The following is a 15888-nucleotide window of genomic DNA, read 5'->3' on the forward strand; positions in this document are numbered from 1 at the left end:
AAAAAAAAAAAAAAAAAAAAAAAAAAAAAAAAAAAAAAAAAAAACTGCAGCTACTGTGCACCTATGGCCAACAAAGAGACCAAATAGTCCCCATGAAAATACATACCAGGAGGTATCATGGGGGAATCAGTTTTTCTTTCAACTAGGTACACTAGTACATTTCTTTTTCTCTTTTTCTTTTTTCTCATGTAAGAAACTTGATGTATTACTTCATAAAAATGGGGAAACCTCGGGGCGAGGGAAGGGATGACCCCGTCCAAAGCTTGTGAAGAAGAGCTTTCCAATCTCGGAAGATCATGGAGAAGTTATAGTTGCAAAAGAACTTTCTAGCATTGTAACACCACCATGGGGAGGTAAGCCATGCATTGTTACAAAAACTACCAAAAGAAATAGGCACCTGCTACGTTCAGTATTTCAGTTTGAAAGAAGCTAAAATCCTTAAAACGACAGAATCTGTATGAGGTCAGGTAAGAGTAGCTCAAAGGGCAATCCAGTCTAGCATTTATAAAATAAATATATATAATAAGAACACTAAAAGAGAAACTCCACTTCAATTTTGAAGATGAGCTGAATGTAGAAAATGTGCCAAATAAATAATGAAAGAAAATGTAACCATCAAAGTGAATATCAATTTAATGACCATTGAAGTAAATTGCAGACCATCCAAATCATTGCTTGATATAATATGATATAGCAATCATTAAAAAAAATGAAAAAATGAAAAATACCTTAGTAAAAAAATGAAAAAAAGAGACGAAGTATCTTGAAGGAAAACAAACCAAAATCTTGGAAAATATGAAGCCTCTAACTTCTTGACTGAGATCTTCAGTCCGAGGATCTTCCAAAGTGACACCTGCGATTCATAAGGCCATTTCATTTCAAGGCATCTTAACCCAGAAAAATCTTAACATAAAATTAGCCAGTGATGGAATAAAGTCGAATGTCCGATTCCCCTACCCACTGAATTCATAGTAAATCAATCTACATCCTTTTTTCCCAACTAGTATGAGACCTCACGTTAACAAGGCAGAATGAAAAAAAAAAAGAAAATATGAAACATTTGTGTTGTTTCGTTGTAGGAGTTCTGAGTCATATGAAAAACATATCATGTCAAAAGAACATAATACAAAATAGCATCAGAATAAACTGGGAAACCGAACTGACCTTTCTTAATCGCACTATCATCCATGGCCTTATATTCCATGTTCTTCAGAGCCAGTTCTACACCATAACCACCCAAGTTCATGGAACCTCGTGCACCAACATCTCCACAGGAATTAATTTTTACTTCACAGCCAGAAGGAATTACAGGTCGAACAACATATTTAACTTTTCCCTGAAAATTTAATCAAACAGCATACAATATATAGACATTAGAAAAAAAGAATGCAACAAATAGTGGTGATACAATTAGCTAAATCATCAATAGAGTTAACAATATTTCATATGATATACTAAGTTGAAAATAAACACACAGTAGCTCTGGAATCATATTGAGATCTACCCTCATAGTTTCAAGACCAAAACATAACCTTAATTTTAATTAATACAATGCGATTTTTTTTTTTTTTTTTTTGTATCCATGAGTGTAGAACCAGCTTGCACGCACCTCAACTATTCTTGTGGGATAACTATCTAGCCCTACTACATTTGGTTGTCAAGGCAAATCATAGAATATTAAATCTTAGGTAGGTGGCCATCACGGCATGAAAGCTAAAGTATTCTCATTAATCCCCTTATTACTTAACATGGCTCTTATTGACCAGTAGACTAACCCAGGGTGTTTAAATAATACAATGACCATAATACTTTCTATGCAATGAAGTATCCATGTCTGTAATTTCATACGTGTAATTCCTATGGCTCAAGGGATTCCCTGTTTTATAAAATTTCACACTTCCTATGAAATGAAGAATCCATATTCCAAATAGAAAGAATTATAAAATAATAATGAGCATAATATCAAAACAAACAATTGGAACACAAGCGATGAACCTCTTTGGCAGCTTTGACAAGTGTGACATGAAATTGCTTAAAGCAATCAGTTCCAAGGGCTCCATAAAGGATGGCTACTCTACTTTCAGAAGATGAACCAAAGTGAATATGGTCAAAGTCATACAAATCGGGTGGCTGTATAGAATCCCCAACGCTGACAGCAAAAAATGAAATTATAAAAACATATTAAGAATAACATAATGTAGATAATGGAAATTTAAATATGTTCTCGGTGAAAAGGAAGAGGGCAACAAAAGAAAATGAATTAAGTATCCAGATTGCAGATCCTATATCCAATTCACCTGTTTCATCCACCAACAGTCCAATCAAACTAATTCCTTCATGAAAATCATAATGGGACACTGACCTTCCAGTTACGGATTTGATTTATGTGAAAACTTTTCCTATGTACTTTCTAATTTCTTGGAGGATTTTTTTAAATCAAAATATTTTTAACTAGATAACAATGGGGTGTCTCAACTTGCTGCTTTTCCATCACAAAGCCACAACCATAGAATTCTTTACTTGCCTTACAATGTTCCTAATTAGGAAACAAATTGTGAGTATTGGATCATTGGATGTATGTATTCGATCCTAATTTATCAAACCAATCAAACAATTATATTGCTCATGTATGAACCCGTATCAAATCAAACTCACCAGCTTAGTTTATGGGTCAGGTTGAGTTGGCTAATATGTCCTAGAAATGGTTTGTCCCAGTTGAATTTCTATACTGGTTTAATTCTAGTAAAACAATTCTTGTGAAATATCTACAACATCTCCTACACCTTAGACTGAGTTGGTTAATATTACTAACCTTTCAGCAGGATTCTCGAGCCACGTTAGCAATTCTGGAACATCGAAAAATAGGGATCCCCCAGTATCCACCCAACAACATTTTCCGCCAGGAGATTTTGGGTTCTGTCCAACAAGTGAAGTATCTGACTTCCTTCTTTCAATGCCTTCATTTCCTTCACCAACAATGTTGCAGTTATTTTCTTCAGGCAGAGGAAAAGAGGAAAGCGATTCATCAGCTAACTGTCGGTAAAGAACCAATCTAGGAGACGCTGATCGTAGAATGAGAGAAAATTCAAATAATGAGGCCAGAGGCTCATTTAGAAGAAAACGTCCATGCTTTAAAATCTTCTTCAGACAAGCCTTAGCCGTAGTAGCATCAGCATCAGCACCATTTCCTTCCTCACGAAGCCAGACCTCAATAAAATCCCAGTAAAGATCTTTCCGTTCTTTAGCAAGTAATTCACTGTACTCAACAAAAATATAGAAGTCACCACATTGTGTAGAAACCAAAAACTTCACTCACAGTAACGATGAACATTTGTGGATATTGGCTGATAATAATTCGCTGATTGCAATTCAGCAGTTAAATTTTCATACATTTATTCTTCAATGCCTTACAATTGAAAATAAGGCAAAATCAAATAAACCATCTTTCATATAAGAACACAATAAAACTATAATCATGTCCACTTTCAAAACAAACGAAAAGTATTGCTCATACACAAGCATTGCCCTCAATGAACATTATTTTGACGACCCTGAATGAGAAAACTGGATCTCACTAAACAACAAATCCGAAAATGGCTAAAAGTTGAAACATAAACAACAAATGGAGCAGGACTTCATCTACATAACTCAATTTTCTTCGACAAGAATTTCTGATTAGAACTCCATTGCAGTAGCTACAAATCAACGATTACAAAACAGGGAAAGGAAAACAAAAGCAAAAGTACCCAGCTTCTAGGAGAATTGAAGTGCCGGACCACTTGGCTTGAACCGCAACCTGCACGTTCTTCGGTCTTCGAATCTCAGCAAAACCTCCACTGCCTCCATAGATTGCCAACAACAATACAACGATCAGAGGTCGACACCCAGATCTAAAACAGCTCGTCCCCATTAGCAATGCAAAAACAATCACGATCTTCACTTCAATTATTGAAATGCAGAGACTCCATCATTGATGAGCTCGAAAAGAGATGGGTGGTGATAAATCAGAGACCAAAGGTTGCCGAGAAGATGATGTTCCGAAAGTGAGCCGCTCTAGCTCGGCGACGATGGAGAAGACTCCGCAGAGGAAGAAAACACCGCATGGTTACACAAAAGGCATTATCGTTATTCTACATACTATTGGAGGGCAATCTTGTCATTTCACATGGCTCCCGAAAATTAACCGGATTTAGATTGTAAAACGAACCGGCCCACCACCATCCAAATAAGCCCAATAGGTTATAAGCCGAAGAGTCAGCCCACTAATCCTTATAGTAATATTAATGATTTAATTAATATTATTTCACTATTTTAAATCAGGAAAAAAAAAAAAAAAAAACTTAATTTCATAGTTAAATAATTAAAAAAAAATCAATTTTATACAATATTTGAAAAATGGCACCGAAAAAGACTGTTGTGGGTTTGGTCAAGCATTATTGGTTGCCCCCATCACTAATAAATGCCAAATAAAAATGGCCTTTAAAGCAAGGATGGATTGGTAATTGGTCCATACCCTTTTTCAATAAGGGCCACATGTTTTTATTTCCCTTTTAAAACATATAAAAAAACATGTTTTTTTTTTTTTTTGGACCAAATATGTTTTTTTAAAAAAAAAAAAAACAGTACTTTATAGTCACATTTGACATAAAACTCATTTTTGTATCAATTAATTTTAAAAACTTTTAATATATTAGGTGTCGATGACTATATTAGACAGTTTTTAAGTTTATAAATTTATTAAATATAAAATTTAAAAAATCCCGAGATACTAGATAAGCAATTCAACCGAAAGTATGGTCAATACTTTAATATTCGTGAGAATTTGAGCCACACAAAAGCTCTTTCGTAAAGTATTTTATTTCGACACGTACAAAAATATTTGCTTTGGATGAGTGGATGATTTATATTGTCCATTCATATATATTATTTGTTTTATTCTTATTATTATTATTATTATTGAAAAAAGAAAACAATTTTTTCCAAAGAAAGGAAAATAAAAAAGAGAAAAAAAGTATCTTCTCATTCAATACATTGACACTAATAAGATTAAATAGAGAAAAATAATTTAAAATAATGGAGTGTAGAGCGTAGATGCCTCTCAAATTTATAATGTAATAAATATATTGATTTAAATCTAATTTAATTGCTAAGAAAATTATAATTTTTTAAAATATAATTTAACAGTGAATTCGATGAATTTATATGAATTTATATTCTACGCGTGACGTAATATTTTATATATAAAAAAAATGTCTAGTCATATAATCTTTTAAAATTGTAATAAATGTAATAAACAAGAATATTATTCAATAAGAATTTAAAAAAAAAATTCAAAATGATAAAATAAAATTTGAAATATTCCAATTAAATAAATTCCAAACGTAATTTTATTTTTAAAATTTATATTTTTTTAGGTGACTAAAATGTTCGCCAATATTATTACTTTAATCCTTTAAAATAAATTTAATTTTTTTAAAAAAATCTTAATACATAAAAGAATTTTAAAAATTTTAGATTAATTCAAAACTATTTTTGACTTTATGAATTATCTAAAAACTAATTCTAAAGTGATTAAACAAGAAAAATAAATTTTATATTTAAAATGTGTTTTTAAAATAAAATATATATAGTACGAAAAAAATAATATATTATTTGTACTAAAACAATTGTCAAAGTACTTAGATAAGATAGCATAAGAACTCATACAGAATTAATTGAAATTTGTCGCGTGATTTAAATTTTACATTTAAGTAAAGTTTAAAATTTAACGTATTAAAGTAAAAATTATTCTTACAATAAAATATATCGATTTGAAAGCACGATAATCTCGATAAATACTGATTACAAATTTATTGACTAAATGTATGATTCGGTGTTTAATTTAATCAATTAGGTTTTAAAAGTAATTGATTTTTTAAAATTATATTTGTTTTTAATATTTTAAATTTAAGAGTGGAGGTGTAACTTGTTCGTTGGCCCGTGACGCCTTCTCCAATCGACGATGTATTTTACAATCCAACTTCTTAGAGCTAACGTTCTCGTTGCTGTTGCTACACTGCCTGATGTTTGGCTCTATTGTTCGTTTTTGTCTATTATATATCATTGTCACCGTGGACGTCTACCTAGATTTTCATAAATAATATTTTATTTTAAATAAAGAATTGGATGAGACCAATTAAATTCCTAACCTCTAACTAAAATTAAATTAAATTAAATAAATTGTTTTTATTTTTTTAATTAAAAAGGGAATGTTTTTATATTAATTAATCCACCAAATTTTGCTAATGGAGGAGACCTTTTAGAAGGTACTGGCTACCGAATTTGACCGGCAAAAGCAAGTAGTAGGTGCAAAAAATAAATAAAATGACCGATCAGTCCAGTAAAAACAAATCTACGTGTCGGTTTATTTTATACTGTCACTTTCAAAAATTCTTATTCAAATAGAATAAATAATAATAATAATAAATTCAGGTTGAGGCTGGAACATTAAACTATGTTGGTGGTTATATGATCAAAATATTAGTACATATTTTTGTAAATAAAAAAAAGTAGTAAATCTTTTAAAATTAATAATTAATTTTTTTAGTCCAAGATATAATTATAGATTTTTGTGTAAATATTCAAAGTCAAATTGAAATTAAATAAGTTTTTTACTCATTTACGCATGTTTATGTTTATATAGGATATATTAATTAATATTATAGTGATATATCGACGAATATTTTAATTACTGACTACGTGGAATTATCAAATTTTGAATTTAATATATATTTTTAGATTGGTTAACTTGGTCACCCAAGCAACACGAATAGGGTTCTAACCTAACTTGATGTCCACCATTTGTAAGGATATGGAAACCTTCTCCTAGTAGATGCATTTTAAAGCCTTGAGGGGTTGGATCTCGGTATTTACATAAAATTACAATTATAACGTGACAAAATTAATATATAGTTCATTTGATATTTCAGTTTAAAATATTTTCTCACGTCCCACGAGTACCACGAAGTAATTATGATAGTTGTGATCAAAGAAAATTATATCGAAGATTCGACGAAATAATTGAAATAATAATATTATTATTTTGAGTTGACTAAAAATTAATGTTTAAAACACGTGACATAGCACTACAATAAGGACTAGAACATAACATACACGATATAATTTCTCATATAAAATTCAATGTATAATGGAAAGCTTGAGTGGATGGCTAGGCCAAGGTAGGTAACTTTGGTGGTTGGAATTGTTTATATAAATTATTTTTCTTTTTTAAATATAAATAATTTCCAAAAACTATATTATATTTTTAATGCGTTATATATCTAACGCTTCATTCAAAAGACTTTTATTTGGAAATGGTCCATTCCATTTTAGTTCTATAAATTAGGTAAGTTCAAATAGATGGAAAAATATGAAATGATTAAAGATTCTTTACCATAATAGTCGGGTATATATATATATATATATATAGAACCCGAGTTAAATCACAGCAACATTGTAATTTTGCAGTAGATCAATCATGTTCGATCTACTCCATTTTTGAAGCGCCTCTTCAAAATTTGAATAAACAAGTTCAAGAACAAACTCAACTACCATTTGAACTCTGGCAACTGTATAATAAAATTAATTATAAAAAAAATTTAAAATTAAAAGGTGGGAGAGAGCAATCATAACTTTACTAGAAAGTTGTAAAAGATATTAAATAAAAGATAGCTTAAATAGATAAGAAAGCTATCAAAATAAAAAATTAATTTATTGTACAATAATAGAAAATTAGTGGAAGATAGATAATAATAATAATATTATTATATATGTGAGAGAGTAACGGCCAATTTCAGTTTTTTAAAAATATAATATTACAATAATATTATTATAATATAATCTATTTGCAAGTATTGGTTTGGGTTTTTAATTTTTTTAATTCTCTGCCATGTCGGACGGTCATGTGCAAATTTTTAATTTAAAATATTATATTACATTATATTATTTACATAATTAATTGTTTTAAACCATCAAAATTCCACTAATAATTTCTTTTCCAATCTATATATTATTAAATTAATATGCCATCTCAAACCCATTTTATTTATTTCCGCTCTAATTTAAATGATTTAAAATAGGTCGAATTAGATTTGTCATCATTAAAATATTAATTAATTAAAAAAATTCTAATGAGTTTTTTACCTTTCTTTTAACACTTAATAATAAAATTTTAAATTTTATTAAAAAAAACTAATATAAAACTGGTCATTCCGAGTTCAAATCATAAACAATATTTTAAAATCTTTGAGGGGATCAAGGTCATATGAAGAATATAAAAAAAAGACGTAAAAAATATTAAATGAAAGAAAAAATAAAATCACGTGACTTTTGATTTAAAAAAGGCGAGATGAAGAGTAGCTAGACAAGACATGTTATCTCACATTGTGATTTGTAATCGAGTTTATTAGGTTATCTCATATTCTGATATGATGCATATTAGACAAGCGGTTTGCTCGAGAATAAAATCGATCATTAATGAGATAAAAAAAAAAATAGACGAATATGTGATTGTCTCACGAGAAGGTTTAATAGTTTATGTTAAATTGTTAGGAGTCGAAATATATACCATTTCGAGAAGAGATTAACAAGCAAATGTTTTGAATTGAGATAATTTTTAGTTATTTAGTCAAAATTTTATTTTTTAATAAAAAGAAAACGATAATTCATAAAGCATTTAATTAAGATTTATTATCCGATTTAAATATATATTTAAAAAATTACCTTTGTAAATTTGATTTTTAAGAGCTTGTGGAAAAATAAATAATAAAATAAATAAATAACAATAAATATAAAAATAAAAACATGTATGTATATATATAATTAAAAATGTATACATTTTTTAAAATTTAACAACAACCCGAATAGTTATATACTACTAAGCCTAAATCTTACTTTCAAATTTTCTTTCGAAAATTTTATTGTCCCGTTTTCTAAAACTTTCTTTTTAAATTAGGGTCAGAGGCTCGAGCATATGTTGTTTGGTCGTAAGCGACACGCAAACGAATTGACTTAACTCACTTGTTGCTGAGAAGTGAGGGTTGCATAATCACAAGTTTGTTGCCAAGAAACGAGCGATTGTAGCAAGTGGAGTATTTCATGTCACCAAATTTAAAAGTTGAAAACAAAAAACGAACAAAAAGGAAATGACAAATTTAACCCTACCCACTCCGAGGATAAAAAGATTGACTAAATTATCTAGAAAGTTTGATTGATTGGAAGCCTCCAAGCCACCCCATTCCATTTATCATCTCCACCTTTGAAATGTCTTACGTAAATGGGTCAAAATCATTCAATTTCATTCAAATCAAAGCCCAAACCTCCCAATATCTAAGAACCTTCCCCAAATTTCATATAAATCACATCACCATTCTTCACAAAAACACCCAACACATCTTGAAAGCACCACCCACCCAACACAACCCAACCCAATTCAATCCGACCTCTCCATTCTCCCATTTTTCCCTCTCTACTTATGCAGATTCACTTCCTCCACCGCCCCGACACCGCCGAGAAAGACGCCGATGAGGACAAGAAGGAAGATCAGAATCACAGAAGCGACGACGATAACGATAGCGATAGCGATTTACCATCGTCGTTGAGCCTTAGAGAGCTTTCGAAGGTTATACTTCCACCTTTGGGAGTATCGAGCTTTACTGATGACAATCAAGTGAAGCATCATAAATGGATCATCTCTCCCATGAGCTCAAAATACAGGTACTCACACACTCTCGTGGTTAATTTTTATTTTGTTTTAGTTAAAATTTTCCAAAAATAATGGCGGCATATTTTCAAACAAACAAAACCCATTTTTATTTTCTTTTACATCCATATTATTGGATAATATCTATCAACATGATCATAGCTCAATCACGACGAAATAGATCTATTAATTTTTTTTTTCGATATTTCCTCCAAAGGAAAAATATATTAGAAAAATGAATAATAGTAATAATAATAATAAAATTATAATTATTAGTTATGATGTTTTTAAATTTCAACTATTTTTGCATTTTGATTTTTTTTGGAAGTTTTATTGCAAATTATGTATTAATATTTATATTATATTATATTTTATTAATAAAATAAATATACTATTTAACTATTGCCGACAAAACAGTAGGTTTTCGGGGTATCAAAAAGATTCTTTACCATTAAGAGAAGTTTTTTTTTCCACAATGTTTGATAATTAGCTGTCTCTATTATAATAATAATAATAATAAATAAATAAATAAATAAATAATTGTTTCATTCAATGCAAATTTATGGGGCGGAGAATTCTACAAATATAAATAAGTCAATATTTTTTAAAATTATTTTCATTAATTTTAGATCACCAAATCTTCATATGGATCTTATCTATTCAATAAAAATAAAATTGAGAGAAAATAATAATAATAATAATAATAATAATTAATAATAGAAGAGAGAGGAAAATAAATACACAAATTCTTATAATAATAATAATAAAAGTGAGTAATGGGTGAAAAAAGATTTTTACTTTTAAAAAAGGAAAAGGTATAATTCTCTTTTTCTTTTTCTTTTTATTTATTTATTTATTTATTTATCTTAAAATTTTAACTATAATAAAAATATACCAACTTGGTTCTTGTCTATCTATTTTAGGAAAATATAAATTTTAATCAATTTAAATATTTTTGTTCTTATGAATATCATATTTAATGAATAAAATAAATAATTTAAAGAAATTAATTTTTATAAGAAAGAAATAAATAAAAGATATAATTATAGATGCCTTGATACTAAATTATATTCCCGTTGAAAAAAAAAACATTTTTATTTTGACTTACGAGCAAAAATAAATAAATAAATAAATAAAAAATTACACAATGCACACGTGTAAATTGTTTAAAAATAATTTTTAAGTTATCTCGGATTAAAATTTTGGAGAATTTTACCGCGGGTGAATTTGCAGGTGGTGGCAGTCGTTCATGGTGGTTTTGGTTGCTTATTCTGTGTGGGTTTACCCAATGGAAGTGGCGTTTGTGGACGCAATTCCCAAGCGCCGATTGTTAATTGTAGACAATGTTGTCGATCTCTTCTTCGCCATTGACATCTTCTTCACCTTCTTCGTTGCTTACATTGATCATCGGACTCAGCTTCTCGTTCGCGATTCTAAGAAGATAGCTATTAGGTTTGAATCCTACATTCCTTATACTCCCATTTCCCTTTTCTTTGTTCATTCTAGGTTTTGAAATGTGGTTTTTAGTACGAATTTTTGTGGTAGGTATGGAGGAAATCCGTCTTCTGAGGGGTAGATTATGGTTAATTTTCTCTGAAATTGGATGTTCTTTCATTGGGTATTTGGCTGTTATTAGGTATATTTATCAGTTTGTTGCTGTGGTTAATTTTGAGTTCTTGTACGCAAAGCAAAATGTGTTTGGAGAGTAGTTTTTTCAATGTTCTTTAAGTTGAAGAACATGTGATCAATGCGAGTGTGCTGGAAATAGTATTCTGAAATTGTAACTACATTGTTGTGGCTGTGTTAGCTTGTTGATTTTACTTTGTTTTCGATTGGAAAACCTTGTTTGAAGGATTTTCCGACCTTGCTATGCTTTTTATGATAAGGTTTTACTCTTGGAAGTTCATCCAGTGATAGTTTTAAGCTGTGGTTTCACTCGTGAAATGTGAATGTGCTATTGTGAGATCCCACATTGGTGTTGGGTTGGGGTGGATTGTGAGATCCCACATCGGTTTGAGAGGAGAACGAAACATTTCTTACAAGGGTGTGGAAACCTCTCCATAGTAGACGTGTTTTAAAACTGTGAGGCTGACGGCGATAGGTAATGAGCCAAAGTGGACAATATCTACTTGTGGTGGCCTCGGGCTGTTACAAATGGTATCAGAGCCAGACACGAGGTGGTGTGCCAGCAAGGACGTTGGCCCCGAATAGGGTGGATTGAGGGGTCCCACATCGATTGAAAAAGGGAACGAGTGCCAGCGAGGATGCTGGGCCCCGAAGGAGAGTGGATTCTGAGATCTCACATCGATTGAGGAAGATAGCGAAACATTCTTTATAAGGGTGTGGAAACCTCTCCCTAATAGACACGTTTTAAAAACCTTGAGGGGAAGCCCGAAAGGGAAAACCCAAAGAGGACAATATCTTCTAGCGGTTGTCAAATACTTGTTATGGGATTTTAGCCTAAATCTCTACAACTTACATAAATGGTGTTCCATAGGTACCTTTCGACATGGTTCTTGATGGATTTGGCATCAACAATCCCATTTGAATCACTGGCCTATCTGTCCACAGGCAAATATGATATTTGTCTCCCTTTTGCCCTCCTAGGATTGCTCAGATTCTGGCGACTGCGACGTGTCAAGCAACTTTTTACAAGGTTTGTTCTTCATCATCTTATCTTATTGATCACTTATTCCAAACGCTCGAACCTTATTAACGTTCTATTCCGATGTTCAGGCTCGAGAAGGACATTAGATTCAGCTACTTTTGGATTCGATGTGCTAGGCTTCTATTTGTAAGTAAAATAAAGAATCTGTTCAAACTGATTGAATCTTCTTGAAAGGTTGGTTAAAAGTTGGTGTTTTGTTTGTAGGTTACTTTGCTCTATGTCCATTGTGCCGCATGCCTCTACTACATGTTGGCTGACCGGTATCCACATGAAGGAAAGACATGGATTGGAACAGCGTTTCCAAATTTCAAAGAGACTAGCTTTGGAGTGAGATATGTTTCATCCATGTATTGGTCTATCACCACTATGACCACTGTTGGTTATGGTGATCTTCATGCTGTGAACACCATGGAGATGATCTTTATAATTTTCTACATGCTCTTCAATCTCGGGTTAACCGCTTACTTGATCGGTAACATGACAAACCTAGTCGTTGAAGGAACTCGACGCACAATGGAATTCGTAAGTCATTCACATCAGTTCCTTTTTATATTTCTTTCTATATACGATTCCTGTTGTTTTAACTCGACCATTACTGTTACGGCCCAAGCCCACTGCTAGCCGATATTGTCCTCTTTGGGCTTTCCTTTCGGGTTTACCCTCAAGGTTTTTAAAACGCGTCTGCTAGGGAGAGGTTTCCACACCCTTATAAAGGGTGTTTCGTTCTCCTCCCCAACCGATGTGGGATCTCATAATCTACCCCCCTTTAGGGCCCAGCGTCCTCGCTAACACTTGTTCCTTTCTCCAATCAATGTGAGACCCCCACCAAATCCACCCCCATTCGGGGGCCCAACATCCTTGCTGGTACACCGCCTCGTGTTTACTCCTTTTGGAGAACAAGCTCCTCTCTATCACATCCTCCAGTGTCAGACTCTGTTACCATTTATAATGGCCCAAGCCCACTACTAGCAGATATTGTCCTCTTTAGGCTTTCCCTTTCGGGCTTACCCTCAAGGTTTTTAAAATGCGGCTGCTAGGGAGAGGTTTCCACACCCTTTTCCCACACCCTTATAAAGGGGGTTTTGTTCTCCTCCCTAACCGATGTGTGATCTCACAATTACGTGAATTGGTATGCTTTTGCAGAGAAACAGCATCGAACTGGCATCGAATTTTGTTAACCGAAACCGCCTGCCTTCGAAGTTGAAGGAACACATATTAGCATACATGTGTTTAAGATTCAAAGCCGAGAGCCTAAACCAACAACAACTGATCGAACAGCTTCCGAAGTCGATTTGCCATAGCATCTGTCAGCAATTGTTTATGCCGACCGTGGAGAAACTCTACCTCTTCAAGGGTGTCTCAAAGGAAACACTTGTGATGCTGGTGAGCTTAGCAGTTCTTTAGCTTGGGTTTGGACTACTCACCTATGAACTTTAGCTAACTATGCCATAAAATGTGACAGGTAGCCGAGATGAAAGCCGAGTATATACCGCCTAAAGAGGACGTGATAGTACATAACGAAAGCCCGGAAGAAGTTTATATCATCGTGTCAGGGGAAATCGAAATTATCGACTGTGAGACGGAGGTGGAACGGATTGTCGGAACATTACACAGTGGCAGTATGTTTGGGGAAGTAGGAGCACTTTGTTGCAAAAACCAAAGCTTTACATACAGAACCAAAACTCTTTCACAGCTCTTGAAGCTCAAAACAAGTGTGCTACAAGAAGCTATGCATATCAAACAAGAAGACAGTATAGTCATCGTCAAGAACTTCCTTCAGGTTCGTATACGAATTTTCGAGTACAAGTCCCCTGAAAACGGAACAATTTCCAAACCAAATCTTTGAGAGAAAAATCTGTTGAAACTCTTGTAGGAAAGGGAGCTGAGCCACAAAATCACCATAGAAGGTTCGCCCGAAAAAGAGACGACACCGACTTTGATCGAAGAAAAGGATCAAAGTTTCAACTGGAAACACTCCATTGAGTTAGATTTTAGTAGAGTTAACATATACAAAGGCCATCCAGTAGCCAGAAAACAGGCTTCTTGTGATGATCCTGGAAAGCTCATCAGATTGCCACATTCAATGGAGGAGCTCAAAAGAGTTGCAGGTAACATTCTAATGGAAACTTCATTATTTTCAGCGAGTTCGAGATCGATTGATATGTTCTTGACTCCGGTTTTTGGAATCTTAACAGGTGAAAAGTTTGGATTTGATGCAAGAAATGCTGTTTTGACAAATGAAGAAGGATCTGAAATTGATTCCATTGATGTGATAAGGGATAATGATAAGCTTTTTTTCTCATAGCTGCAGATTATAAAACTCTGAAATCTGAGGCTATGAACATACATAGGTATTAGATGATCAAGGGAGGTTTTTCCCATAAAAATTAAGAAAAAGGGGAAAATTTGCTAAGCAAAGCTCTGCCTTGATCAATCATTTTGTATTGTTTCTTCATTTTTTTCTTAATGAAATTAGTTGAAAGGAAAAAGTTTATATTACCCATCTGCTTCAATTCTCTGTGTGGATTAATGTCATAAGAAGAACATATTTGCATGTAGATGAGTGAGAGGGTCTCCAAGGTTTAGTTTTTTTTGCTCGACTATTGTGGAGCAAGAGATCGAACCATCAACTTAGAGATGGTACTTGATGTTTCATCCATTAAGTTATGTTCATTCATCCATCAGGTTCAAGGTTTTTTTTCCGAGCTTAGTTATTTGGATTATAAATTTGATGGATCATTTCAAGAATTGATGAACCGAATCATAAAATGTTTGAGTCGGGTTGGTTGAATATAGTCCAACGATTAAGTTGGAGTTTTATTCTTTCCTTGTACACCCTAAACTTGTATGATGAATTGATCTTAGAGTCAACTATAAACTGAAATCAATCAAATGAATAGGTTGAATTTCATGTGTCGAGTAGCATCCAAATGATACGTTCAATTGTCTAGATATGTTAATAAGACAATAACTTAACGATACATCAATTGTTTATTAACAAATGTAGCTTTAAGAAAGATTACTGACCAATAGCCTCTTATATATATATATACTCATCTAGATAAATAAATAAATCAATTTAAACCAAAAAAGAAAATAAATAAACCAATTTAAACATAGTTCAACGGTATATATATTGTGCTAGCATAGACATAGCAATGATTCTTCCTTTATAAACAAAACAAAGAATCTCAAATTCAAACCCTAAAAACAGAATGTTGGGCCTATTTATCAAAATTAATATTAAATTTTAACTTCCAACAGAATCTATTTTCCACCTCATTCTTTTAATTTCTCCAATTTTTAAAAATTATTTTCTCTAAAAATATATAGAAAAATGAAAAAAGCATTGAGTCAAAGTAGTCAAACTTTTACAGCTCAAGAAACATAATCCAACATATATATATATATATATATATATATATATATATATATATATATATATATATATATATATATATATATATATATATATATATTT

At 31.9% G+C, this 15888-nt stretch overlaps 2 protein-coding genes across 3 annotated transcripts in view; one reads left to right on the forward strand and one right to left on the reverse strand.

Annotated features, from left to right (window-relative positions):
* Positions 1-4090, reverse strand: part of LOC111482647 (UDP-glucose:glycoprotein glucosyltransferase-like) — a 19622-nt gene extending 15532 nt beyond the window's left edge. For both annotated transcript variants that reach the window (XM_023128538.1, XM_023128537.1), the window contains exons 1-5: positions 3747-4090; positions 2813-3256; positions 1996-2149; positions 1165-1336; positions 780-853 (exon numbers count right to left, since the gene is read on the reverse strand). In XM_023128538.1, coding sequence (XP_022984306.1) covers positions 780-853; positions 1165-1336; positions 1996-2149; positions 2813-3256; positions 3747-3910 — 1008 coding nt within the window. In that variant the 5' untranslated portion in view covers positions 3911-4090. The remainder of the gene's footprint in view (positions 1-779; positions 854-1164; positions 1337-1995; positions 2150-2812; positions 3257-3746) is intronic.
* Positions 4091-9358: 5268 nt separating this feature from the next.
* LOC111482648 (potassium channel AKT2/3-like) lies at positions 9359-14904 on the forward strand. Its single transcript, XM_023128540.1, has 9 exons — positions 9359-9753; positions 10973-11191; positions 12237-12395; positions 12476-12533; positions 12612-12929; positions 13551-13790; positions 13870-14187; positions 14281-14515; positions 14603-14904. Exons 1-9 carry the CDS (start codon positions 9512-9514, stop codon positions 14710-14712), a joined length of 1899 nt encoding a protein of 632 aa, XP_022984308.1. The 5' UTR covers positions 9359-9511; the 3' UTR covers positions 14713-14904.
* The last annotated feature ends 984 nt before the right edge of the window (positions 14905-15888 follow it).

This window comes from Cucurbita maxima, unplaced genomic scaffold (genome assembly GCF_002738345.1).
Source record: "Cucurbita maxima cultivar Rimu unplaced genomic scaffold, Cmax_1.0 Cma_Scf00008, whole genome shotgun sequence".
Lineage (NCBI taxonomy): Eukaryota > Viridiplantae > Streptophyta > Magnoliopsida > Cucurbitales > Cucurbitaceae > Cucurbita > Cucurbita maxima.

Coding starts and splice junctions, on each gene's coding strand:
- LOC111482648 (XM_023128540.1), top strand. CDS start 9,512: ATGCAGATTCACTTCCTCCACCGCCCCGACACCGCCGAGAAAGACGCC. Junction 9,754..10,972: donor CCCATGAGCTCAAAATACAG/GTACTCACACAC, acceptor GTGAATTTGCAG/GTGGTGGCAGTCGTTCATGG. Junction 11,192..12,236: donor TCTAAGAAGATAGCTATTAG/GTTTGAATCCTA, acceptor GGTGTTCCATAG/GTACCTTTCGACATGGTTCT.